Here is a 27,075-nt window from a genome sequence, read left to right as displayed (position 1 = left end):
CAGACATGGTCCTTGAGAGGAAAGAAGAAACCTGTGCTATCCTAAATAGAAATTCAAACAACCTGTCAAAGGAAAGAGTGAGCACATTTAAAGTTGTGGCTAAGGCAGCTGGGGACCAAGAGGCTGTGACTGTTAAACAGAGGAGTGTCACCGAGGGAATCTGCGCCCTTGGTACTGGAGTAAGAGGAAAAGCTGAGACCTCTGCCACCCAAGGCTACAGGATGCACAAATGCAAGTCTATTTGAAAAAGGAATTTGAAAGGAAAGTACATGAAAAGAGCTTCTAGAACATTGTGCAGGAAAGGACCACACAGAAAGATGTTGTCTCCAATCAGGCATTCAGGAACTCCAAAACCACTGCAGCCATGAGTCAAGGCGACCTGGCTGTATCTCAAGATGATGTGAACTTGATGTTGTCCACGCGCTGCTGCTGCTGCTTTTGCAGGCACGCAGAATGCCAGAGTGATGGAGTCCTAGGCTGCACAGAGATTCCAGAATAAAGCCGCTAGGCCAGAGAGGCTGTGTAGACTACTGATTGCAGAATCACAGAGTGGGCCTGCCGGAACCCGCAGGAGCTCATATAATGCCTCCTGTGCCCTGGATGCCACTCTAGTCTTTGCTCAAGGACTTGTATACAAAGAGGTCTCATCTGTGAGGACAGAAGCTGCAAGGTACACACACTGGATATCCTTCTAAAAGTCCAGCTGGTTGCAGCCATTGTATTCTTAGCCTATCATTAGCTTTGGTACCTCAGTGTGGCATCTTTCCCTGGGGAAGCAGGTAGCTACCCAATGACATGCAGATCATGGAGCAGTTTTTCTTCCAGGTCACACACACATACATGTGTGGACATGGAGTTTATGGAGTTGCTTACTCTGCCCATGTGCCCTCTGTGGGCTCCCTCAATGCCTTCACAACATTGCTTCTGCTCAAGGGACTCATAAGAAGTTTGGCAGTGGAAACTCACTAGTCTTACTGTAGCCTGCTACCCTAAAAAGCAGCTGGCCTGATAGACAGGTGGAACGCCCTTCTGAGGATTCAGTTAGTAAGGTAGTTGGGAGTGCTATCACCAGGAACCGTTTGAATCAGCCGTTGACATTGGCCTGTATCCAGATAATCTGAAGATCGAAGTGAGCCTTCCATCTTAACCTACATTCACAGAGTTGTGGGGTCTTAGCTCCCAGATGGACACAATACTCCCACTGAGTCAGAAGTCATGAGTGCTTTCTGACCATTTGTGCTCCTTATACTGACAATGAGGAGCTTGTACAGGTTCTGAAGAGGAATTGATTTGTTACTATATAACCAGCAAGGAGAACCTCCTTTGGGATCTAGAGACTTCACAGTGCCTTTTAAGACTTCCATATTTGATACTGAAAGTTAATGGACACGTACAAGAACAAAGCACGGGTGATTCAACTGAAACCCTTCAGAAGATGAGTTTGGAATTTCCTACCGTGTTAAAAGTGTTGAGTGATGCTCAAATAGAAATTGGAACACAGGCTGAGAAGGTATAGTGGAAATAACTGTGGTCATGAGAGAAAAAAACAAAGAACAATCACAGTCCTGCACCCGGCACGTGATGGCCCCTCTTCTAGCTGTATGACCTGGGCAAGCTCTCACCATTTCATCCCTGTGTGACGTAATCCTAATTCTTGGGTAAGAGTTTCATGAAGACTGTGTGGAAGATGTGTGCAAAGTCTGGGGATGATGACAGTCTGATGATGATGACATCATCTCACAATGCAACTGTGCACAGAGCCGAAGGATCCTTGCCTACGGAGTCTGCGCTTTGTCCTCACGATGCCTCCCGGTCCCTGCCATCACTGAAGTTCTTACCGACTCCAGAGACAAACTTTGTGTGTGTGTGTGTGTGTGTGCGCTGCCATTTCTGCCTTCTCTCCTATTTAGTATAGTCAGTTGGTTAACGACACTTAACGTGTTTCAGAAACAACCAAGCCATTTTAGTCTACAGTGTCCACATGTTATCAGATTCAAGGCTTGGTGCTCATGGAGAGCCACAGGGGTGGGGTTTGGCCTGTTCTCATGTACTCATTTGGGTTTTTGAGACAAAACTGTATGACTCAGCGTATGCTGTACTGAAATTTGCTGTGGTCCAGATGGTTCTTGAACTCATAGGCCTTCTGCTTCAACCTCCTTAGTGATAATCCTCCTGCCTCAGTTTCCCAAGTGCTAAGTCATAGTTTTCAAAAATCAAAACCACATGCTGTAGAGAACGTTCTGTCAGTTCTTGCTATGCAAGCATGAGGACCTGCACTCAGTCCCTAGCACTTACAGTAGGAAGTTGGCATGGTGATATGTTGTGGAATGCTATTTTAACTATGTGAACTTATGTTATATTTGTTTGTGCTGTGGACTGTTACTTTAACTGTGTAAACGTGTATTACATTTGTTTATGCTGCATCTGTTTAATGATGTAAAGATGTGTTACATTTGTTTATGCTGCATTTGTTTAATGATATAAAGATGTGTTACTTTTGTTTGTGAAGCATTTGTTAAATTATGTAAAGATGTGTTACATTTGTTTCACCTTGCCTGCCTAAGGTACTGATTGGTCTAATAAAGAGCTGACGGGCCAATAGCTAGGCAGGAGAGGGATAGGCGGGACTGATGGACAGAGAGAATAAGAAGGAGAAATCTAGACTCCAGAGAAAGGAGAGAAGGCAGGAGAGAAAGTGAGGGAGAAAGAGAGTGACATGCCTGAGGCCAGCAGCCAGCCAGCCAGCCATGGAGACAGCAGGGGAAAGAGAGAGAGAGAGAGAGAGAGAGAGAGAGAGAGAGAGAGAGAGAGAGAGAGAGAGAGAGATCAAAAGAAAAGAAAGGAAGAAAAGGATAAAAACTGAGGCAAAAACATAGATAAAGAGAAACATTAAAATAAGAGTTAAGATAAGGCCAAGTGTTCGTAACTAATAATAGGTCTCCATGTCATGATTTGGGGGTTGGTTGGTGGCCCAAAAGAAAAAGTCTGGTACAGTGATACATGTTTGCAATCCTGGTGCTGGAGAGGCAGAGACAGGAAGATCCTTGGCTTGCTGGCCAGACAGCCTACCTTAATCAGTGAGCAAGGGGTCTGCGTGAGAGGTGCTGTCCTGGGAAAAGTCAAGGGGCACAGCTCCTAAGAAGTGACGCCACAGATTGACACCTGGCCTTCACAGGCATCGATACACATGCGTGAATATGTATACACACAAGTGAAAATTCATGTGGTTTCATGATGTACAAAATATCCAAATTTCAAGTTCAGGATTTGCACAGCACGTTTGTAGCATCACCCTAATCCTGTCTGTCTATGACATCTGTGGCTGGGCGAGGGCCAGTGGTCAGCTCATAGCAGAAGACAGGAAGTGTTAGATTAAGGTTAAAATCTTGGAGTCATAGTTATGTAATTCTAGACCTAAATACTAGATCCAAACTCTGGCTTCATGTGTAACAGAGATCTTAGAATGACACTCCATGGGTTTTATTGTTGTTGTTTTGTTTTGAGAAAGGGTCTCGCTAGGTAGCCCTTGCCTGGAAGTCATTATGCATTAGAGGCAGGTTGCAAATTTGTAGTGATCCCCTTGCCTCTGCCTCCGAAGTGCTGGGATTTAGGTATGAGCTGCCAAGTATAGCCCTTGGGATATTTGTAAACACCTTGATATTCATTTTGTAAACAAAAAGTCCCGGAGCCAGAACATCAGATTTTCTAGTTGTTGGCGTCTTTGAGCTTCCATCCTGCAGCCCCTTGGATCGATGACATTTTGAAGCATGTTTCAAAAAGTTGTTTTAGATTATTTTGTGTGCCAAGTGTTTTGCCTGCGTTCATGCACGTGCACCAAGTACATGCCGGATACCAGGGCATCCGGTCCCGTGGAACTGGAGGTCCCCGTGGTTTGAGAATGGAACTCCGATCCCCTGCTGACCCATCTCGGCAGGCCCTGGCAGCTTGATGTCAGTCATCAGCCTCGCTCATTTGGCTCGCTGGGAGCATCACCATTCCTTTTGCCTTTGCTGCTGGACTTGCCACAGTGGCTCTGCTTTTGCAGAGCTTGGCCTAACATCCAGCTCTCCAGCACTGCCTGTCTGGGTCACCCGTTTCTGCAATTCTAGTTCTGCGGATTGTCAGCGCAGCCTGCAGCTCCCCCCACTCCTGCGGCTCCCCCCACTCCTGCGGCTCCCCCCACTCCTGCGGCTCCCCCCACTCCTGCGGCTCCCCCCACTCCTGCAGCTCCCCCCACTCCTGCAGCTCCCCCCACTCCTGCGGCTCCCCCCACTCCTGCGGCTCCCCCGACACCTGCAGCTCTCCCACTCCTGCGGCTCCCCCACTCCTGCGGCTCCCCCCACTCCTGCGGCTCCCCCCACTCCTGCGGCTCCCCCCACTTCTGTGGCGTGGCCTGCCTGCCGCCCTCCACAGCTCTGCCTCCCCTGGGGTCGTCGGAGGGCTTGGTTTCTCCACTGCTCCTGGTGCTCAGGGTGCTGTCCTGGCCCTGTGACTGCCACTGGTTTTTTATTTCTGCTTTTTCCCTTTGCATAACCAGCTCAGCCTACCCTATCAAAGCAGAAAAGACCATTCTTGTACTAGATAGTTTTATGTCAGCTTGACACAAGCTGAAGCCTTTTGAGAGGAGGGAACCTGGATTAAGAAAATGCTTCTGTAAAATCAGGCTGCAGGCAAGCCCGTAGGGCATTTTCTCAATTAGTGATCAATGTGGGGAGGGCCCAGCCTGTGGTAGGGTGTGCCATCCCTAGGCTGGTGGCCCTGGGTTCTATAAGAAAGCAGACTGAGCAAGCCATGGGGAGCAAACCAGTAAGCAGCACCCCTCCATGGTCTCTGCATCAGCTCCTGCCTCCAGGTTCCTGTCCTGTTTGAATTCCTGTCCTGACTTCCTTCAATGATGGACTATGATGTGGAAGTATAGGCCAAATACCAACCCCCATTTGCTTTTTGGTCAAGGTGTTTCATTGCAGCAATAGAAACCCTAACTTTGACAACTGTATAGAAGACCATTTCTTTTTTTAATTTTGGGACCAGGTCTCACTGTGTATCCCTGACTGACTTGGAACTTGCTATGTAGACCCAGCTGGCCTTGAACTTACAGAATCCTCTTGCTTCTGCTTCCTGATTGTTGGGCTTAAAGTGCATCACTGCCATTGGCCTAGAGAAGCCTTTTATTGGACCTAACGTTGTAACACCAGAGCAGGCAAAACGCAATGGTGTGTCTCAGCTGGCTCACGAAGCCAGCCAAACACCCTGTTCATATAGCTGGAGAAGGGGTGTTTGTACCAGTTCCAGCAAAACTTGCATATGGATGCTTTGTGTTTCCACCAACCACAACACTGTAGCTTTTGAGCTAACAGGCGAAGTGCTTCCCCTCTGGGCTGGATAAAATAGTTTCAGGGCGTGTGCTAGCAAAAAAAAAAAAAAAAAAAAAAAAAAAAAAAAAAAAAAAAAAGCCCGTGCCGGGGCTGTAACTTCAGGAGCTGTGTTTGATCATCGTGTAGTTTCCTCAAGGCATCTGTGACTGCTCAAAGTGGCGGAGTAGCTGCCTGACAGTCCTTTAGCTCAAGGCAGCCGGAGAATCAAGGGAAAGTCCAACAGCTGCCAGTTAGGAAGCCAAATTGCCTCCCCACCCCCACATGTTTGCTATTTACAGGAAAGCGAGCGTCAGGAGTGCTTATAATACGAACCTACAGAACTGATCGTTAACACTAATAGCGGTTTTTAACAGCGCTTTCACAGTGCTTAACTCCTGCCCCTGGGAGAGTGGGTCCTTTCATCTGTCCCCAAAAGAGAAGCCAGTTCTGCTGGGGAAGAAAATTTCCCAGAGTCTGGATTTGGGCCAGCCTGTAATGAACTACAATCCTCTGGCGCAGCTAGATCCCTGGGCTGACTCTACCATGGGCTCAGGTCGGGCAGACTCAACTCGAGCCCTGCAGCCCACCTGGAGGTGGAGTTTGGCAAATCCATTTCTCTTCCTTTCTCCAGCTGGGCAAAGAAGAAGAATTTCCAGGTACCTTTCCTCTGCCAGATCCCAGAAGTCCTTTCCCCATGACCCTGGGTCTCCCTGTGTAAGTAAAGGCGAGGGGACCCGGGAGGAGGGGGGAACGGGGGGGGGGAATAGGTGGGCGCGCGCGCAGGCTTAGTGGGGGGGGGGTTGTTGTCGATGGCAAGAACTACTCTCCCAGCACACGATGCCAGAAACTGGTTGTGGGAGTTTTGGTTCCGGTTATTGACAAGAGTTTCATGTAGCTCAGAGTGGCCTCCAACTATTTAGTGGAGGGTGGCTTTGAACTTCCGATCATCAGGCGTCTGCTTCCAAATCTTAAGTCCCGGGCGTGCCTCACTACTTCCGGCACTGGCTGCTGTGAATTTCTCCGTCAATAGCTGCGTGGTGTGAGCCCGGCTCTTGTTCTTTTCTCAAGGAATTTGTGCGGGAAGAGAGGCACCAGAAACCTAAGTCCGGGAAGCCTGTCACTTTGTTCTTTCTAAAAAATTGTTATTTATTTTTTTTGTCGGAGGAAAAATACCCAGGCTGGCGCCCGGGTGTGCACCAAGCGAAGTGGAAGCGGGGACACACCCTCCTGTCACCGCCCCAGTCGGCGGGGCGGGCTGAGCCCACAGCGGGCTGGGCTCTGGCGGCAGGAGGATGCGTCGCTGATGCCAGGAGCTCGGGCCGGGCAGGAGGATGCTCCCGAGCGGGCTCTCTCTGGGACGGTCGAGGCTGCTGCAGACGATCCGAGCCCGCGACCGTGCGTGTCCGAGGCCACGGCCACCCACACCCCAGGTAAGGAGCGACGCGGCCTCGGGAGCCGTGGGTGGAAAGTTTGCGGCGGGCAACTTTGGCGGGAGTGAAAGCCCGGCTGTTCCCTGCGTGCTGCTCCGCACGTCGGGTGCCCCACAGGTGGTGGCCGCAGGCGACTCGTCCCTGGGCTGCGCGGAGACAGGCCAGAGTGACCTGCGTGGGGCGCATCTCCCGGGAGTGCAGCCAGCCGATCCCAAGGGTCTCCACCGCGGTGTCCTGCGATCTGTGTCACTGTGGTGGAGGACCGGCCCGGAGAGGACCGCCTGCTGTCCTCAGGGTGGGCTGTCTGCTGGATGTCTGCGTCCAGGGATGGGATGTCCCCGAGGTGGCTGTCTTCGGGGTAGGCTATAACCCCGGCTGCCTTCTCCAGGGTGGACTGGCCCAGCACCGTGTCTTGTCCATCCTCCAAACCCCGAGCCCCTCCTTTTTACACCCGTCATTACATGTAAACAGGAGGCAGCGGTGAATCAGAAGTGTGTGCTGTGAGTAACAGTTAGGCGGACACTGTTTTGTGTCACGGCCTGTGTGGAACCTCGAGGAGGAGGGAAGAAGTGTGGGTGTGCACCAAAAAGGACGTAGGAAGAGCCAGGGAGAAAGAACCTCGGGCTGCCTGGGGGCGTGCGGCGGCTTGCGGGGGCGGGGGTGGGGGGGGGGCGCTGAGTCTGCCAACCCCTCAATTACTGGGTTAGCTTCAGACTGCTAAAGGCAGAGCGATATACATACTTATTGTCTTTCAGCTGGGCAGTGAGAAAGCAGCAGTGTCTGCTCTGACACTTTCACTTCCTGTTTCTTTTGGTGCCCAGCCCCCACCCCCATCCTTGGATTCTGCCCCAAAGCATTATCTTAATGCTTCAAAATTTGGATTGATGCAGGAAATATTTCAATGCATTTGAAAAACACTTTCCTTAAATGTATGAAAGCAAGTGAAGAAGTCCATTTTGATGCTAATACCCAAGAAAAGGGCAAACTCCTTAAAACCTAAACTCCCTGAAGGTGGGTTGGGGGAGTGACTTCTGAATATCGTACTTGAAAGGTTACCTTTCAGAGTCAAAGACATTCCAAACACTCAACCTACTCCGTTCTTTGCCTCACATCACAGAAACACACATATTAACTAAATACTGCTAACTATTATTAAGCTTATTTGACAACTTCTTAGTGCTGAGAATAGAATCAAACTACTGAGTGCCACTCTTCTAGGTCACACCCACCTACTGCTAGGTCACGCCCATTTAAAAAATACCTGGAATAACGTGTTATGGCTTCCAAGACTGGCTGCCCTTTCTCAAATGATCAACACCATTCTAAGCCCTTTTCTGTGCGCTGTCCACCTGAGGCTAGATACCATGGCATACCTGCCTCTAATGAAAAAAGATACAGAGGGGCTGCGTAGGTCTAATAGGGAGACGGTGGTTAGCGCTTTGGTTAGAGCTCATTCAGCATCTTAAGAAGCCTTAAGTTTAAATGACTTAATCTGCAGTCTCAAGTCAGCTGCCCAGGCCATAAAGACAATTTGCAGAATTTCAGAAGCCAGAATGCATCCCCCATTTTGCCCATGTGACAAAATATCCCATCCCATAATAAAGCCAAGCCTGCGGGTTTGCCTCTGTGTGTACAGCTTTGCAATCTCCAGGCTCCTTAAGAGTTTCGGCTACGACTGCTAAACCATTTTCTGCAAATCATATCTCCCCATTATAGGGACATTTTTATTCTAAGATCTCACTGCTCTCCATATGAAATGCCCTGAGGCTTAAGATAAATATCGTCGATGCATGTCTCCCCCCCCCCAAAAGCATTAATGTCACCCAAAGCCCATGAAAACAGGTAGAAAAAAAAAGGATAAAGAAAAACTATTTTCTCATAAAATCCTAGCTTGCAAGGACTTGTCTGTTACAAGCCACATCTTTAATAAGCATTCCCAGCTATAATTGGTCTTTTCTGAAATTAATAACTTTGAGAAATATATGGTTCTCATGTTTTATATGGTGGGTGGTAATTGTCTGCCAGTGTTTCATGGGTAGGAAAAAAACTTTGTTGACAATGATATGTTTAATGTAGCAGAATTGTTTATTAAAGAACACATCTTATCTGAAGCACAAACAAATGACCATATTGCATTACTTTGGCCTGGCCTGGAATCCGTGATCATCATGTCTGGTGACAACCTCTCTGCCTCCAGTGCTCTGGCTGTGGTTGTCAGGGTGACCGGAGGCTCCTGCTGGTGCACATGGACATCGCTTTGAGCGATTACAGTGCCTGGTGAGTTGTCTCCAAACAGAAAGCTCTTGCCTGCTTGTGCCTTCCTTAATTTGGATTTTCTGCTGCTGAGGTTGAAACAAACAAACAAACAAAAATCCTGATATGATTTTGTGTTCCCAAAACATCATTTAAATCCCCAACACAGGCTGTTTAACAGTCTTTTAAAAGGCAAGTGGCGTTTGCTAAGAAACTCAAGGGTCAAGTTTGCTCTTTTTTTTTTTTTTTTTGTAACTTCCAGAAACAAAGCATCCAGATGTTTCAGACCCTACAAGATGTCAACTTGGAAATGTTGGTTTCGTCTGTGGGGTTTAGTGAGCAAATTGTTCCTGTTTGCCACACCCTCCTATTTCACCTCTAGTCAGCCCCTGGAGTGATGGTGTGCTTTGCAGTTCTGGTTTCAGATCTCTCTCTCTCTCTCTCTCTCTCTCTCTCTCTCTCTCTCTCTCTCTCTCCCTCCCTCTCCCTCCCTCTCCCTCCCTCTCCCTCCCTCTCCCTCCCTCTCCCTCCCTCTCCCTCCCTCTCCCTCCCTCTCTCTCTCTCTCCCCCCTCTCCCTCTCCCCCCCCCCTCTCTCTCTCTCTCTCTTTCTCTCTCTCTCTCTCTCTCTTTCTCTCTCTCTCCCTCTCCCTCCCTCTCCCTCCCTCTCCCTCCCTCTCCCTCCCTCTCCCTCCCTCTCTCTCCCTCTCTCTCTCTCTCCCCCCTCTCCCTCTCCCCCCCCCTCTCTCTCTCTCTTTCTCTCTCTCTCTCTCTCTCTCTCTCTCTCTCTCTCTCTCTCTCTCGGTTGCACTGGTGACCGATGCTTTGACCTCAAAGTAGTTCTAGACTGGATTCTCTGTTAAACACTGTAGGAATCAGTGCTTTAAAAATGACCGCTTGCTATTTACTCTAAGTGTGTTTGTGTTGTTTTATAGCAAACTAGACTAGGAAATCATTTCGTGTCTTGGCAGATAGGTATCTGCTGATAAGGCACTAAGCTGGGAAGCCTGAGGTGAAATATTTGCTAACTCTTTGATGCTGGCACGTGTGCAGATCATCTAATTTCCTTGGTACTAGGCAGCTGGGCCATCAGGGTGCCAGCAGCCCTGGCCCTGTCACCCTCGGCTCTGTAAGTTTGCCCAGGCCATTATTCAGTCTGAGTGAGCCTGTCCCCCACTTTGAAAACCAAGGGGATTTGTCTTCTTCTTAAAACCCCTTTTCAGCCGGGCGGTGGTGGCGCACGCCTTTAATCCCAGCACTCGGGAGGCAGAGCCAGGTGGATCTCTGTGAGTTCGAGGCCAGCCTGGGCTACCAAGTGAGTTCCAGGAAAGGCGCAAAGCTACACAGAGAAACCCTGTCTCGAAAAACCAAAAATTAAAAAAAACAAAACAAAACAAAACAAAACCCTTTTCATCTCTAGGCCTGCCATCTTGTTACCTTCTCACCCAGGGATGGAACATAACATTGAACGGAGAACTATCAATTTCAGAAAACTTCATGATTGAAGAGCTCTGTCTTAGGTTGTCAGTACAGTGCTGCTTCCTCGTGGCTGACATTTGTCCATTTCTATCTTCTTCTGTCCATTTGATGAGGAAGCAAGTGTTTTGAGGACTGACTGAGCCCTCACCCAGGGGTCTTAACAGTTTCCTCATGAGGCCCAGAGCAGTGTTGCTCAGCTCCTTGAGCCTCTGGGACATATCTTGGGTTCCTCCTATGGTGGCATAGTGGAAGGACTCATCTCTGTTGGCCTTCATCTGCATTCTGCCACTCATATACCGATGATTTCCTTAAAAATTGGTAAATCCCTTGAGAAATTAGTGACCTGGACTGAAGGAGGTCACCGAAGGAGGCAAAGGTGTGTCCTGCATCAAATACGTTCTCTCCTTGATCCCCTGCGGTCCAAGGCTGACGACCTCGCGTATTCCTTTTGTTACAGTTCAGACCTTGAATGTCTCCCTAAATCCCATCATGGGACCGGTAGGGCCTAGTGGGGAGATGCTAGATGGCCGGGGAATGCCTGTGGCAGGGCTCTGGGGACTGGGGGTCCTCTCCTGGCTCTTTTTGCGTCCGTGTTGTGAACAGACCTCCTCTGCCACATGCCTTCTCCAGGATACACTGTGCAGTTGGTACAACAGGGCCAGATGACCTCGGAGTTAAGCCTCTTCCATCCTGAGTCAAAACGAATCTTTCCTCCTTTAGAGTTAATAGTGTCAGGAAGCTTGTCCTTGAACAAAAAGCTAGCACACCCTTCGAGAGAAGTTTTATTTACTCAATTGGGTTTTTATGTCCTAACAGAATAAAATGGGCCCCTCAATATTTCATTCTGGTATCTTCATCTATGAAATGTTACCTATTCAAGAATGTGTAATAATCACTGTAGATATTAATTATAGGCTAACATAAAGGCCATAAGCCAATAAGCAATTAACAAAACAGCATATTCTAGGAATCTGTTTTAGATCCCACTTAGCCTGGTATCATTGGTTCTTTTTATAATTTTGAATTTTATTTTATGCTCATGACTGTTTAGCCTGCCAATATGTCTGTGTATCATGTGCATGCCTAGTACCTGCAAAGGCCAGAAGATGTCGGATCCCCTGGAACTAGAGTTACAGGCAGTTGTGAGCTGCCATGTGGGTACTAGGAATCAAACCCTGGTCCTCAGAAGAGCAGCCAGTGCTCTTAACCCCTGAGCCGTCTCTCCAGCCCGGATGCTTGGCTTTTACACAATGCCAGCACTCTGGCTGTGAGCTAGGTATTTAAACCTTGTGTCTTGGGACTCCATACCCAAATGTTTCCACTGAGTTTCCCACACTGACACACCTTTGGAGCAACAGCTCTGTGGGGTGTGAGCAGTGAGCAAACAGTGCCTTTAAGAGGAGCCAGGAAGACACTGCCGTGTGGTCTCCGTGTTCGAAGGGGTGGGATTCTCCTGAACAGACGGAGGAGGAGTGGTCGTCATGAACAGCAAGCAGACTCAGTGCTGTCATCGCTGGGTACTGGCTGCCGGAAAGCTGAGAACCAGCTCTTGACTCACTTCTAACGGAAGCCAAGGCCTATGGCTGACATTTTATCATCTATGGTGCCCAGCTCTATGTCTTCTGCCAAGTTTTGCCTATCGTATCATCACCCATTTTTTCATAATCATTTTCATGGGAAAAAGTTCATTGGTAAATACAGTTCTGAGAAGTATAAAAAAAAATCAGCACTTTGGTGTTTGAACCAATGTGTTTTAAGTAGTAAAGAGTGGGAGTGTGGTAGACTGTTTGCTTCTTGACACAGAGGTGTCAGATGAAGTGAATTGCTGTGAGGCACTAACTCTGTGTGTGTGTGTGTGTGTGTGTGTGTGTGTGTGTGTGTGTGTGTGTGTGTCTGTGGTGTGTGTGTGTTATATTCATATGATATATGTGTGTTTGCGGTATATGCATATGATGTATGATTGTGTGGTGTATGTGTATGATGTATGATGTGTGTGTGTGGTATATGCATATGATGTATTATGTGTGTGTGTGTGGTATATGTGTATGATATATGATATGTTTGAGTGTGGTGTATGCATATGATGTATGATGTGTGGGTGTGTGTGGATGTGTGTGTGGGTATGCTTGTGGAGGTCATGCTTGGGTGTTGGTCCTTACCATCCACCTTGTTTTAGGCAGGATGTCTTTGTTGTTTACATATGCCAGTCTACCTTAGATTCCGGAAATTCTCTTGTCTCTGCCTCCTGTCTCACTGCAGGCACCCCAGGATAACAGACACCTGTGGTTTCTCTGAGTTTCTGGGAATTTGAATTCAGGTCCTCCAACATGTGGACAAGTGCATTGACCACTGAGGCCTGTCTCAGGCCTGGATTCCTCATCTTTTCTTCCTCCTACCTTCATATTCTACATCCTCCTATTTTATTGCTGCCTCTGTGGTCCACATTTAAGTAAAAGAGGGTTGGCTCAATTATCCAGGCCTGTAAACCTCAGAGCTTCCAGTTTAATAACCCCCTAACTGGCATTTTAATTTTATTATTGTTTGAAACAGGGTCTTACTATGTAGCTTTGGATGACCTGGATCTCACTATGCAGACCAGACTGACCTTGAACTCAGAGAGAACCCCCTGCCTCAACCTCCCGAGTGCTGGGATTGAAGGTGTGTGCCACTACTCCAAGCTCTAACTGGTATTATTTGGTTTGACAAAGTTTTACTCAAAGGGACTAGAAAGTATTACAATCTGAGACGTTCCCCCCAGAAGTTTCTGTCTTGAGACTTAGAGTATTGGTAAGAACTGATGGGTGACTGTGCAGATAAGCAAGCCCATTGAAGAGCATTTGTTTGAATAGATTAAAGGGCAGGAAATAAACAGTAAAAGAGGTGCAAGAACCAGGTTTAAAGTTGACGTTTTTATAGCCTGTACAGAAAAATAGGAAGTGTGTAACTCAATGAAGTGACCTCCTGTCAAGAACCAAGCAGGGGCTCCAAGCCTCGTGGCAAACCTCGGGGAGAAGACAGCTTGGAGGCTGGCAAGAGCCTCCCTGGGGCTCTTGGGACACAGTTACTGGATTGCGTAGACATCTAAGCTCAGTAGGATATTCCCTTTTCTTTCTTCCTCCCCCTCGGAATTGCTACCAACACAGTTAGCAATCCTGTTATACCCCACTTTTCATAATGATTGCATTGGCAAAATAAAATAAAATAAATCACCTTTTAGACTTCTAAAGATAAGCTCATATATTTTAAACCTCTTGGGTATAAACAGTAAATACCAACCTCACTGAACCTGTCAAGAAAAATGAACAGACTGTGATTCTTTTTGGCAAAATCTTGTTGTTTCTCTGACCGTGGGTCTCTTCATTGGAAGAGGGGGGCTGTAAAATTTGTAAAATGTTAGGTGAATTTCCCTAGTGATGGTGCTGGTTCTCTAGCCTTTTAGAGGGAGCCTTTTGTGTGTTTCTCTGGTTGATTTCCAGCTCCTGAGCTCAAGAGATTCACCCACTTCAAGCTCCTGAGTGTCGGGATTACAGGTGTGTGCCATCGTGCCTGGCTTCTAAATGAGCTATTTGAAGACTGCGTTTAAAGGCTGTTAATGGATAATAATGAATAATTGCGCTTTCTAGAGGCTGACAGTAATGTGACCGTAAACCTGGAAGAAGGAAAATTGGTGTAGAAAACCCTTGTAAACAGATCGGCACAGTATGGGCTTTCTGAACCCCTGCTGGAGGATATCTGTGGCATTTCACAGCCCGCCAGCTCTCTTCTGCAGATCTGCTTGCTGCTCGGAGAATTAAAAACAACTTCCATTCTTCAAGAGGAAGCAGTTTCTCTGAAGCTTGTAAAAGATCTTTCTATGGCTTTGTTATTCTTGACACCCAAACAAGCAAACTTTCAAATGAAAGCTGCAGTTGATCCAGAGTGTGTCCCAGCTTCCTGCCTCCAGCCCCGCTCCCTACTCCATGGCCCAGGTAACCATGTCCAGCGTGGCTGAGCTCATCACGTCTCACGGCTTGCCCTGTGTTTTTCTCCTTCCTGTGGGTGGCTCTGGTTTTCCTTAGACTGCCACTTACCCCTCCCATTACCCCGCTTCTAGTGGCCCCCCATCTCCACCCCCACCTGAGTTTTGTGCCGGGCTCCCTGACGGCTTCAGACAAATGACACTTTCTTTACCTAGAGCGCTCATGCCACTGGACCATGCATTGCACTTAACTGTGTTCTTAGGATTATCCCAGCTGGGTTCTAATGATTCACTGTGGTCCAAACGATTCCTCCTCCTCACTGACCACCTCCACCCCGCACAGTAGGTATAGTAGGACAAATGGCTGTTGGGTAGAAGAATGGCAGAACGGATGACAAAGAACAGATTGTTGTACACAATTCCTTAATCATTTTGTCTTAGGAGCCGTGTATAACTGATTTTTTAAGTTAACCAAAATAATCTTTATGTACTTGTCTGTTATAGCCAAACTATGGTTTTAACTCCTATTTAGTTCTATACCAGATATGCGTTCATTATCAGGAATTTTTTAAAGAAGTGATTTCATTTTTACTTATGTGTCTGGGAATGGATACTGCAAGTGCCCGCAGAGGCCAGGTGTCAGATAACCTGGAGCGGGAGACTATACTAGACTATATAATATTATATATATTATTAAAGGCATGCATCACCATGCTCCATCTGACTATAGATTTATAAAAAATTACATTTGTGTATTATGTGTTGGGGAGGGGTGTGGGGGTCAGAGAACATCTTTCAGTATTGTTCTCTCCTCCTATCATGTGGTCCTGGGATTGAACTAAGGTCCTCAGGCTGGGTGGGAGGTACCCTCAGCCGCTAAGCCTTCCCACCAGCCCCGGACTACGAGTTTAATCATTAAAATTTAGGTAATTTAGAAATTACTTAAAATTTTATTTTAAAGATACTTATTCACAAATATAACTCCTGGACAAAATATAAAATAGAATAAACCTAAAAAAAAAAAGAAATGTGGTTTTTGTAGTGGGGTGTGCACAGACCCTTAAGAACCAGCACTTCCATTCCTGGTGTGAATGTGGGCATGGATAAAACTGCCATCCATTGCTCCTCCCTCTGCCATCCACTGCAGGAAGCCCTGGGTCGGGGGGCAATGCTGAGTTCTGAATACTACTGAGTGTTCCCACGCCAAGTACTGAGCCCAGCACAGAGGCGCTGTCTATCCGCAGACTTACACAGCCTAGAGTTTGCAGGTATTGAAGGTTGAACAGAGACTTTTTTTCCTTATAGAGCCGGAGGGTCCATGTAAGGATTCTAGCCGTTGGTCCAATTTCTCTAGACTTAGTGAGGAGGATTAAAAAATGGGTGGCATTTTAAATATCGGGTGTGTGTGTGGGGGGGTGTTCTAGCTATTGCCAGAGCCTCTGCTGTGCTGCCGTCACTGTGACTAACTCAAGACCCGTTCCACCTTCATTCCTAAAATGCCTTAGCTGCAACTTGTCCCCTGGTCAGATTGCTTTTCTGTGAGTGGCAGGCACCACTCCCCCTGGTTCTGACTTTCATGAGACAGTATTATTAGAGACAATAAATTCTAGAAGAGTTCAGAGATAGAACATCATTAGAAATTGTGGAGGAGGAGCTCACCACACTTCTGCTGTCCCAGTGTTCTGGAGGCTGAGGCAGGAGAATCTGGAATTTGAGTTTAGCCTGGTCTACATGGTGAGTTCCAACTCAGATTGGGCTACACAGCAAGATCTTGTCTCAAAATCAAACACCCAGAAGTTGCAGAGATGAGGTCAGATTTAAGCAAGCTCTGAGAGCAGGGGGAAAGGGTTAGCAGACACGCTTGAACGGGAGAAGGAGGATGGTCAGAGGGGCATCTGCAAGCAGTTGCTTAGAGCACCCTGAGCTGCCGTGAGAAGCCCTTACATACACTTCTCTATGAAGTACCATCTGTAATTCCACTTCCATTGGAACTCTGGATAGAGTAGCAGTTTATAATACAAAGGTTCTCAATGGGTGGGTTTCAATCCCTTTGAGGGATTGACTGACTCCTTCATAGGGGTCACCGAAGACCAGCAATACCAGCTATTTACATTACTATTTACAAGAGTAGCAAAGTTACTGATATGAAGTAGCAGCTACAATTGGGGGTCACCACAACATGAGGAACTATATTACAGTCACAGCACTAGGAAGGCTGAGAACCTCTGTTATAATACAAGAATTCTGTTATAAACTGTTGCATGCTGCAGAACACATTTCCTAGAATGTCAGTGTGTTCCAGAGAAACATTTCCTCTCTCCTTACCAGTCTGAGGTGCCCCACACTAACCCACAACACTGGTTGTTTTGTATGTGTGCACTGGGGAAAATCTAGGAATGGATGTTGGATGGCTGATCTATACTGGTTCAGAACAGACTTCAAGTTGGGAATGCCACATTGAAGAATAGATTGGGGATTGACTGAATCAAAAAATTCATTCTATCCTATGGCCTCCTAGCCTGTTTCCTCAGACATAACCAATCTTATTGCTATGGCTATAACACTGGGTCATTTTCAAAAGCTACATCTTCACCTCTTTGGCACTCAAGAGATTATGACCAAGTTCTAGCTATGCCAAGGAAGGTGGATTAGAATAATGGCTGGTTCACGCTTTAGTTAGGGAGTGGATTGCCTTGCTAGGCATGGTGAATCACTCCTGTGGCCCCTCAGGAAGGCAGAGACAGGAGGATTGCCACAAGGAGAAATAATAGAGAGGAGGGAAGGAAGGAGGAAGCTGATTTCTTCCTTCCCTTCTCTCCTCCAATGGGCTAGAATTCAGATATAGGAGTGTCCGTTCCCACCTTCTGAAGTCAACTGACCCTCTAGAAGCTGAGGAGACAACTGGATCCAAGGAACTTGTGTTCCCAGAAAGTCTTAGGGCCCTCAACCGTCTACCCACTGGAAAAACAAGCTCCTTTTTGGCTGTGCCCCACTGCGTTTTGGGATCTGTGTCTTGGGCACCATTGTCTCTGCTTTGCCTTTTATTCTTTCCCAGACACAGTCTCGTTACCCAGACAGACAGAAACTTGAGCTCTTCATGACTCAGCCTCCTGAGTGCTGAGCTGACTAGTGCATGTCACAATGTCTAGTGGCTAACCAGAAACCTCTGAATTGTAGAGATTGAAATGCTGTGGGGGTAGATGCTGTTGGAGGCTTTCAGAATTACTATAGAAGCCTCCAGCCATGGTTATCCATGATTAATAGCTGAATGAAAAGAACAACTAATAAATACACGGATGTAACACATTTTATACAGAGTAACAGTTGCCATTTGGCCACTAACGGATGCCTGTTTTCTTTCTCACTAAGCTTTGATATTTGGTCTTTACTGACTAGATAGATGGAAATCATCCTTCTATTTATGTTTTTCTTACTCATTGGGTGCCTATCTGCTCCCCTGCATTAGGACTTTCTCCTTCCATGCACAATATCTTTCTTTGGGCACTGTAACTCTCAAAAGCAGTTACCATATAGGCTGTAGATATGTATATGGGCATATACAGTCTCTTTATTTGCAAGCACAAGTACTTGCAGTTGGTGATACATGAATGAAGTATAAGAAGATAAATTTCATTGTCTGCATGAGAAATGATGTTAATCTAGACCAAAGATTGGTAGGTTAAACTTTCCCTATGAGATTCTAGACACTCAACAGTTTAGGCATTGCAGACAATGTGTACATGAACAGGCAAAGGTATGTTCTAATAAACTCTACTCCCAAAAACAGCAGATGAAATTCAATCCCTAGACACCATTGGCTGACTTTCGGTTTATAGACTCTCTACCAAGATTTTCATGGTAGCAATAAAGATAGTACACTAGAAGATGAATTTGGACCTAGCAACTCAGTCTGTAAGGATGAGCTAATTGAGTACAAAAAGGACATATAATGATGTCATGGCTACTGCCCATGGAGCTAGAGTAACAGGAACTGGTACTATGGATCAAGGTGATGAGTGTGAAAGTGAGGATAAATTTCAACCATTTTCTGCATTTAGGCTCCAGTGTCCCAAAGGTAAGAAATTAAAAAAAAAAAAAAAAAAGAGACAATTGTGATTAAAGTGTAGAGTGAGCTGCTGTCTGGAGTCAAGAAAATAACTGGTCATGTGATAAATTCTAATTCTTTGGGGCAAAGGGATATGATGGGCAAAAGGTGGCATTGAAAAGGGCAGTGCTATGGGAGTTAATTCCCACAGATTTCTCTCCAGCATGACCATTAAGTCATGGGGGAGACAGATAAAACAATACAACGTCCCCCAAGTGCATTTGGTTAAGAGTGAAGCACCGTTATGAACTGTTAGGGTACTGTTAGTGATAGGACTTGATTTGTAAGCACCACTTTGAATGTTTACTGATCCTCTTAGGTAACCAGGACACTGAGGGCTAGGGAGTTTGACTCCTTAACTAATGGCTGGTAAACCCATCCCTGGTACCTGTGCTGCTCTGAGTGAAGGACTATCAGCCAAGCAACTGGCAAGGCTTGCTTCACACCCAGCCTGGCCTCTTTGAATACATCAGGGCTACTTAAGAATGTTGTAACCACTGCAGTTGCTGTCTCCAAACAACTCCACTCCAAAAGGTGCTTCCTAACCACTGCGATTACAAATAACTTGCCATCACAAGCCTTGGGGGAACTCTAGCAAAGGTTTTCACTCAGGCCAGAGGGGGAAGCATTGCCTACTGATGGTTCTATGCAGCATGAGACCTGTACTGATACCAGCACAATCCTTCATTTGGGCAAAGGTCACTGTGATTGGTGTAAACATCCTTGCCCAGATTTTTGCCGTATTTAAGGATGCTGTTCAGCTCAGTCTTCCAGGCAGTTGGGAAACACCTTCTAGTGCCATTCCTTGGTGTTGCAACATGGGCTTAGTAGAAGGTTCTTTTCTGGTCTGGAGGTGGTGGGAAGACAGAAAGATAGACAGACAGACAGTCGGACAGAAGACAGACAGACTGGCCGTATTTTGACACACTTCCTCCAACAAGGTCACACCTCCTAATCCTTCTAATCCTTCTCAATGAGTTCCATTTGTGGTGAGTAAGCATCCAAATATGAGCCTATGGGGTCCATTCTTAGTCAACTCACCACCTCTTGTCTCCAAAAAACAAAAAACAGCAGCAATGACAACAAAAATCAAGATATGTGGTGTTGGTGGCATCGTTTTGGTTTCTCTGGTGCCATTGAGCCTTGAGAAACTTCTGCGTTCTTAATTCTAAGGTTTATCTCTCGTGAAATGGTTCTGAGCTTTAAAAATGGATCAAGCACTAGCTTTGCTCCTCACCTTCAGAAGGCACTCGGGAGCCCGTGTTGATGTACTGCTCTGGCAACCACGGGCAGCTTCCAAAGTCAAATGCGCACAGGACATTAGTTTTGCAAGGTAATGTGGGCCGGGCCTTGGGGTGTTACATGTCACTTGAGCTCATATTCCGTTGAATATTTCATGGAATGTGGCGCATGGCTGCATTCAGTACAAAGGGTTGAGTGCTGTAGTCCTGACCAGCAGCCACATCACGTCTAAACCTGATTGCCGTGGAAGAAGGAAGAAGAGTTCAAGGGAAATTTAGCTATATCTCCCACAATTCTGTTGACCAGAAACAAAGGTAACTTTGTTTTAGGGGATGGTCACTGAATTGCCAAGGCACCCCAGGGGTTCCTCCCTCTCCGGGGAATAATTACAGGGAAACATGATTTCTTCCTGAAAAATTTAAAAGTGAATTGTGGAGATTCAGCATTTTTAATATGTCTGGAACAGGATCATTTGACACCTGGCTGGGTTCATTATAAGCAGCCCTCCAGGCAGAAACTTAATAGGAAGGGGCGAAGTCTTCCCAGTGTTCTCTAAGCTAAAGGAGAGAGAGACAAGCCTTCTAATAGTTCAGTCAGCATTGGAGGCCAGACTTCGCATTTACAAGAGGACACATGTTAAGGAGAAGACAGCCAAGGAAAGATGCTTGGGGTGCAGTTTCAGGGAATGAGTTCCTTTAGAAGAATTGTGATCAGCAGCTACAAGAGTGATAGTCAGTGCTAAAGAAATGTCATAGGTTTCTAGTATATGAGTTTAATGAGATTTCATTAGCTTGGTGTGAATGTGGCTTCCCAAATAGGAAATCAGCTACTTAGGATAAAGATGCTGTGCCTTAGAATAAAACAGAGAGCACCAAGGCTAATCTGCAGCTAGGGAACAGACAGAGAGGCATTAGCCCAACTTTGTGTATTTCCTTACCATGTTGGCCTAATCATATGTTTTGGCTTATAAACATGATTTTTGGTTCTGATTTGTCAGGCTTGGCTGTTGCTAATGGTCAGCGTTAGAAGAGTGATCTTCGAATGTTAGAAGGGTTTTCCATTCATGCTGCTTTCCATGATGCTTTAGCATAATTGTTTACCTAACAAGGTGGTGAGTTTGCTGTAGATATTTGTGTATCCCCTAAACATTGATACTACAGAATAATCACTGAAATAAAAAGCCTTGTCCTAAAGAGCTAACATGTAATATACACATATATGTTTTACCAAATGTATATAATATTACTTCTGTTCTAGACATAATTGTCCCTAGCTGGCATCACAATAGAAATGATCACTTTCTCTGGAGGCTTCCTGTTCACATCCTCCACCACAGCAGGCTGACATGGGTTGATAAACATGGATTGGCCATTGGTCTGGGGTCAGTAGAAAACTCAGCAGTTCTACAAAAGGCAGCCTCTCTCAATGGGGGAGGGTAGGCTGAACCAGTTCTTACTTGGTTGCTCTGTAGGGAGGCTCAGGGAGTTCTAGTTCACCTACAAGCCGCCATAAATGTGGTGTTCTAGAACACTCACCTTGTAGGACTCCTTCACTGAGGGAAGAGAGGTCCAGTCCCATCATATCCCAGAAGGATTATCAGGTTCACCAAAGGCATCATGTCTTGTTACTGAGGCAGTACTTAACGAAAGGACACTGACACATCACTGGTGGACGTGATGTCCTGGCTATTTTCCCCGTGGCTGTGCTGACAAAGCAGTTTAGAGGGGAAAGGATTTGCTTTGGCTCAGCATTTGAGGGGACAGTCCATTCTGGAGGGAAAGCTATAGTGGCAGGAGTGTGGGGTGGCTGGTCACATTGCATCCCAGTCAGGAAGCATAGAGTGATGAACGTTTGTGTTCAATTATTTTCTATGTGTTAGACAGTCCTGGATCCCCATGCTGGGAATCGCCCCACCCGCAGTTATGATGGGTCTTTCCATGTCAATTAACCCATGAGATAATTTCTCACAGACATTCTCGTGGCTAAACAATCCCTCACAGGTGTCCCTGGAGGCTTGTCTCCCAGGTGATTCCAGAGCCTGTCACCTTGACAACACTAACCATCACAGATGGTTAGTAAGATGTTCAAGATTCATACAGGCGATAATTAAGGAGCTAGATATTTTTTCTAACAGTTTTGTAAAAGAAATCAAATAAAGTGAGATTTTTTTAAAAAATTGTTTTTATTTTTATTTTATTTTTATTTTTCTTAGATAGGGTCTCATCTAGTCCAGGCTGGCCATTGAACTCCCCAAGGATGTCCTTGAACTTCTGATCCTTCTGCCTCTACCTCTTGAGTGCTGGGATCACATTCATATACTTCTGTACTACATTTGTACAATGTTAGAAATCACACCCAGGGCTTTGTGCATGCTGGGTAAGCTCTTTCCCCACTGAGCTACACCCCCAGTTCAAGATATTTACATTCAAATGTCTGAGAGTGTATCATGTGAGAAAGTGGTCCCCTTGAAAAAGTATCTAAGCAAGGAGACCTGTCTCAACCCTGGGGAGAACAGGTGGGCAGGGTTCAGTTCAGTTGAAGAGACTATGGTACCTATTCTGGCTCTTCATTGCTTCTCCTACTACAGGAACCATGTGTGTCACAAGAGGAACTCAGGCAGAAGCTGTGGACACCATTAGCATGGCAGGAGGCTGGTGCCGACGAAGCCATTGGTGTCCACACCTTAACAGCCTGCTAAGTAAATATGCCAGAACCGGGATGCAAAACCAATTCGTTTCTCAAGGGTCTCTCCAGTGTTCCCTGTTAAAAACAAAACTTCAGAGCTATTTTGCAAAGGAAAAGCATTTAAAGACTCGGATCCATTTAGACGAAGCAATCCAATGGAGTAATTTGGAGCAGGTAGGCAAGGCATTGATAATCACCACGGGGTGCTAGGATAGCCCTTGTGCTCCACTGAAGATGGGAGCTGAATGTGAGCATGGCCAAGCTGTCTAGGCCAAGGGAAGAAGGGAAGCAGGGCCAGAGCATGGTAAAGGAGTACCTTCTTATCAGAACAGGAAGCAAGGAAGAAACACGTGGCTATTCCATGGTCTTGGGATATAGCTCAAACACTGCATGGATGAGTCACAGAGATCCAAAACTGTGTATGAGGCTGGGTATAAGCATGTAGGGGCATTAGAATGAAGACTCAGAGGATAGGGGTGGAATAGTGTAAAAACCAAGAGGCTGGCTTGAGTAGTGGGATCTGGAATTGGGCCCTTAATCCTTAAGATCCCCTTCATTCTCATATTCTCTGAGGTTCCAACATTGTACAAATGTCTATGGTAGTATATGAATGGAACCCCAGTCCTCAAGAGGTGGGCGCAGAAGGATCAGAAGTTCAAGGACATCCTTGTTTGTATGGGGAGTTCAAGAACAGTCTGAACTATATAAGACCCCATTTGTTTTTTTTTTTTTTTTGGTTTTTTTTTTTTTTAATTAGACCTGTGATAGCCATCAAAAAGTTGGGAAACAGTGAAATTATAGAGACATATAAACTCAGATGCCTTGCAAAAGATTAGTTGGTTGCTACACAGGTCTCTCTGCCCACACCTCAATATCTCTCTTGCTGCCCAAGGGAAGGCTTTAGGTTGCTGATAAGTATTTTGTGAGAGTAGATTTGTTTTGAGCCTTTTTACTTTTATTAAACTAGTAATCACTGCAAAATATTTGGGTTTAGAAGGTTGTACAGTTTTGCCCAGAAGCAACACGACCTCGCTGTGTTTAAGCTCAGCTGCTCTGCTATCAGCTTGTAGCATTACTCTTATATGAAGGTTCATTTAATGAGTTTATTCTTTTTAGTGAGACTGTGCTGCCATTTAATTAGTGGAGTTGGAATGTCTGCCAGTGACTAAACATTCTAATCAACAGTAGCTGTTAAGCCTACAATTTTTGTGAAAACATCAAAGTCAAATCTCTCTTAGAAATTACATGGCCTGAATGTACCTTTCACACATTGAGCTAGAAGAAAAAAACTTAATATTTATACTGATTAAACCTATTAGACACTAGACAACAATCTTTCACTGGTACAACATTAAAATTATTAATATTTTCACATAGTGAGGCTCTTAGCTTTGCAACTCGAGAAAATAACTTTGTGGGCTCTACATGCCATCTTGCTTTTCGGGGAATGTCCTACTTCTATCTAAATGGTTCAGCATCTTATCTACACAGTTCAATGACTGGCCATCTTAGCAGGGCATGACCTTCATTTCACTGACCCCCTAATTTGGAACTCAGCCTGGCGTCTGGGATTCAAAGCTCTACTAATTGCACATGGAGCTATTGGATGGGGACCACTGCCTACTGTGAAGCAGGGAAAATCAATTTGCAGGTCCTAAGCAAGGTGATACTTATGTGCAAAACATGGATGAAGAGAATTTCCACCCTCAACATCACACTGATCTCTAATTCTAGTGCGTTCATGCGGCTTCATTGAACCTTTCCGTTTGGTTCCCCCGAGAGACGTTCTTGTGTCCTTAGAGTAATTTCTGTCCTTGCTTAAGCCAACTCAAATAGATATTTGTTCTTTTGTCTAAACAGGAAATATATAAGAAGTCATCATTCAGGCCTATAGGGAAAACAGCAAGATCTTAGTAGAGAAATACAGTGGCCATGAGTGGTTAAAAAAAAATAGGGGCCTGGAGAGATGGCTCAGAGATTAAGAGCACCGACTGCTCTTCCAGAGGTCCTGAGTTCAATTCCCAGCACCCACATGGTGGCTCACAACCATCTGTAATGAGATCTAGCACACTCTTCTGTATACATAATAAATAAATAAATCTTAAAAAAATAGTTTCTTTAAAAAAAAATAGGATAAAAATATGAATAAACACGAAAAAAAGTCAGTCTCATGAGTAACCAAAGAACTAGGAAAACAGGACAGAGAACAAATATTTTCTCTCTTGGGAAAAACAAAAACAAACAAACAAAAAAGTCAAAACAAATTGACCAAAATAAAGATAATACTTGTGTAAGCTGCTTTTCTTTTGCTGTGATAAAATATCCTGAAAAAAGGCAAGTGAGAGAAAAAGGGATTTATTTATTTGGCTTATGCTTCCAACAGGGCAAAATCTGCCATGGCAGAGAGGGCCTGGCCACAGTCAGGGAAAGCATGGCTGAAGGAACAGAAAGCAGGTTGACCACATTTTCGTCCATGTACAATAAACAGAGAGAACAGGAATTGAGGCAAGGTCCCCAGTGACATACTTCCTCCATCAAGGTTCCATAACCTCCCCAAACACAGCTACCAACTGAGAACCGAAGTACTCAAATCCATGAGCCTATGAGGGGCATCACTCATTCAAAGCACAACATTTAAACCCTAAAGCAAAGCATGATGGGAAGACCCATGGTTTCCAATGAGGGTGGAAAGTGACAGGGTAATTCCTGGTTCCATCAGGGAACAGATGGCCCACCCAGAGTAGCATAAACAGAGGAGAGTTTCCACACAAAGGATTATTCCCCGAGTGTGATTGCAGGGAAACCAGTAGGGATGATGCAGCAACTCAGTACTAGTCCTGACTGAGAGAGGAAAGGAGGAAGTTGTGGGCCATAACCCTGACGCAAGCGCCAAGCCAGGCCCATAGGAGTAACCATTCCCTTACACATTAGCATTCCAAAATGCATTCAAACTGAAATTGCAAAGTTCTGGTTCAGGTGCTCAATGAAGAATCCAATTTTCAAAGTCAAGTTTATATACATCCTATGAATGTTGACTATCAGCAGCCATTGAAGTTAGCACTCTTTGTTTTAATTAGTAATAATACATAACCACAGCCCATCCTCCACATATGCCAATCAGGCCAGAAGGCTTTTCCCACTTAGTTCCTTCACTATAGCACTGGGAGATGTGTTGAAATTACCCTTATGCAATCAATTGCTTAAACAACTGAGGCATAAAACCAGCCTGTGGCCTCTAAGACCAGCACCCCAATAGGTACTCTATTTTGTTGTAGAGGGATGGCTCTTACTCTGAAAATAAAATACTATCTTTTCAAGCTTTGATGAAGGCGATTGACTTGAAGAGCTTCACCTGATGCTAAAACTTCACTGGTCCGGGGTCTAAAATGGATGCTTGAATTCTCTGAGAGATGCAATGAAATGATCATCAGATCATCACAGAGATGGCAGGGCTGGTTAGTTTTTGTTTGTTTGTTTGTTTGTTTGTTTGTTTTTGGCAGTTTGACACATGCTAGAATCATCTGGGAAGAGGAAACTTCAATTGGGAAATCCTTCTATCAGATTGGCCTGTGGGTCATTTTTCCTTCCTTCCTTCCTTCCTTCCTTCCTTCCTTCCTTCCTTCCTTCCTTCCTTCCTTCCTTCCTTCCTTCCTTCCTTCTTCCATTTCTTTCTTTTCTCCCCTGGAACTAGAATTTAGAATGTTTTGAGCCACCATGTGGATGCTTGGAACATAACCCAGGTCCTCTGCAAGAGTAGTAGGTTCTTTTAACCATTGGGCCATCTCTCCAGCCTGTGCGGGGCATTTTCTTGATTCATGATTGATCTGGGAGGACCCATCCCACCGTGAGTGGTGCCAGACCTGGGCAGCTGGTCTTGGATGGTATGAGAAAACAGGCTGAGCAAGGTCAGAGGAGCAGGTCAGTGGGCAGCACTCTCTGTGGTTTCCGCTTCAGTTCCTGCCTCTAGTTCTCTGCTCTGAGTTCCTGCCCTGACTTATCTTCATGAAGGACAGTGGAGGTGTAGGCCAATTAAACCCTTCCCTTCCCAGTTGCCTTTGGCCATGGTATTTATCACAGCAATAGAAGCCTAACTAATACAATGACCTAGCTAGCCTACTTTCATATTGAGGGTATGACATTTCCTCAGCCTCTTAGGCTTCCACATAGACAATAAATAAACTGTTGGATAAAATTCCGAACAAATTACACATTTATCTCCAGGAGAAGCAAGCATTTGGCTTTGCAGAGAAAGAAATTGTTTATTAAGAGATTTAATTTTTCATAAAATCAGATTTAAGTGAGACTGTAAGTCTGAGACTGTTGGGATAGCTTAGTGTAGTGGCCACATGCCTGTAATCTCAGCACTCAGGAAGTAGAGGCAGACGGGATCTCTGAGTTCGAGGCCAGCCTGGTCTACACAGCAAGTTCCAAGGCAGCCAGGGCTACACACAGAGACCCTGCCTGAGTCAGTATTGTGTCACAGCAAGATTGCAACTAACCTGGTACACAGCTGACTTCTGTGTCCTTGAGCCAGTCTCTGTCTGCTCTGAAGGAGACAGTCCAGTCTTAAG

General features: G+C 45.7%; 1 protein-coding gene across 2 annotated transcripts in view; it reads left to right on the top strand.

Moving 5' to 3' along the window:
• The first annotated feature begins 6,635 nt into the window (after positions 1-6,635).
• The window catches only part of Mcub (mitochondrial calcium uniporter dominant negative subunit beta), a 63,961-nt gene continuing 43,521 nt past the window's right edge, over positions 6,636-27,075 (top strand). The window contains exon 1 of one of the 2 annotated variants that reach the window (XM_059265012.1): positions 6,636-6,784. In XM_059265012.1, the coding sequence (XP_059120995.1) occupies positions 6,686-6,784 (99 nt within the window). In that variant the 5' untranslated portion in view covers positions 6,636-6,685. Of the gene's footprint in view, positions 6,785-26,245; positions 26,423-27,075 lie in introns of those variants that run through there. The other variant, XM_059265013.1, reaches the window with a different exon arrangement.

Source organism: Peromyscus eremicus, chromosome 6 (genome assembly GCF_949786415.1).
Source record: "Peromyscus eremicus chromosome 6, PerEre_H2_v1, whole genome shotgun sequence".
Taxonomy (NCBI): Eukaryota; Metazoa; Chordata; class Mammalia; order Rodentia; family Cricetidae; genus Peromyscus; species Peromyscus eremicus.
Note: the sequence above shows the minus strand (reverse complement) of the source record. Positions and strands in the feature narration are given on the sequence as shown.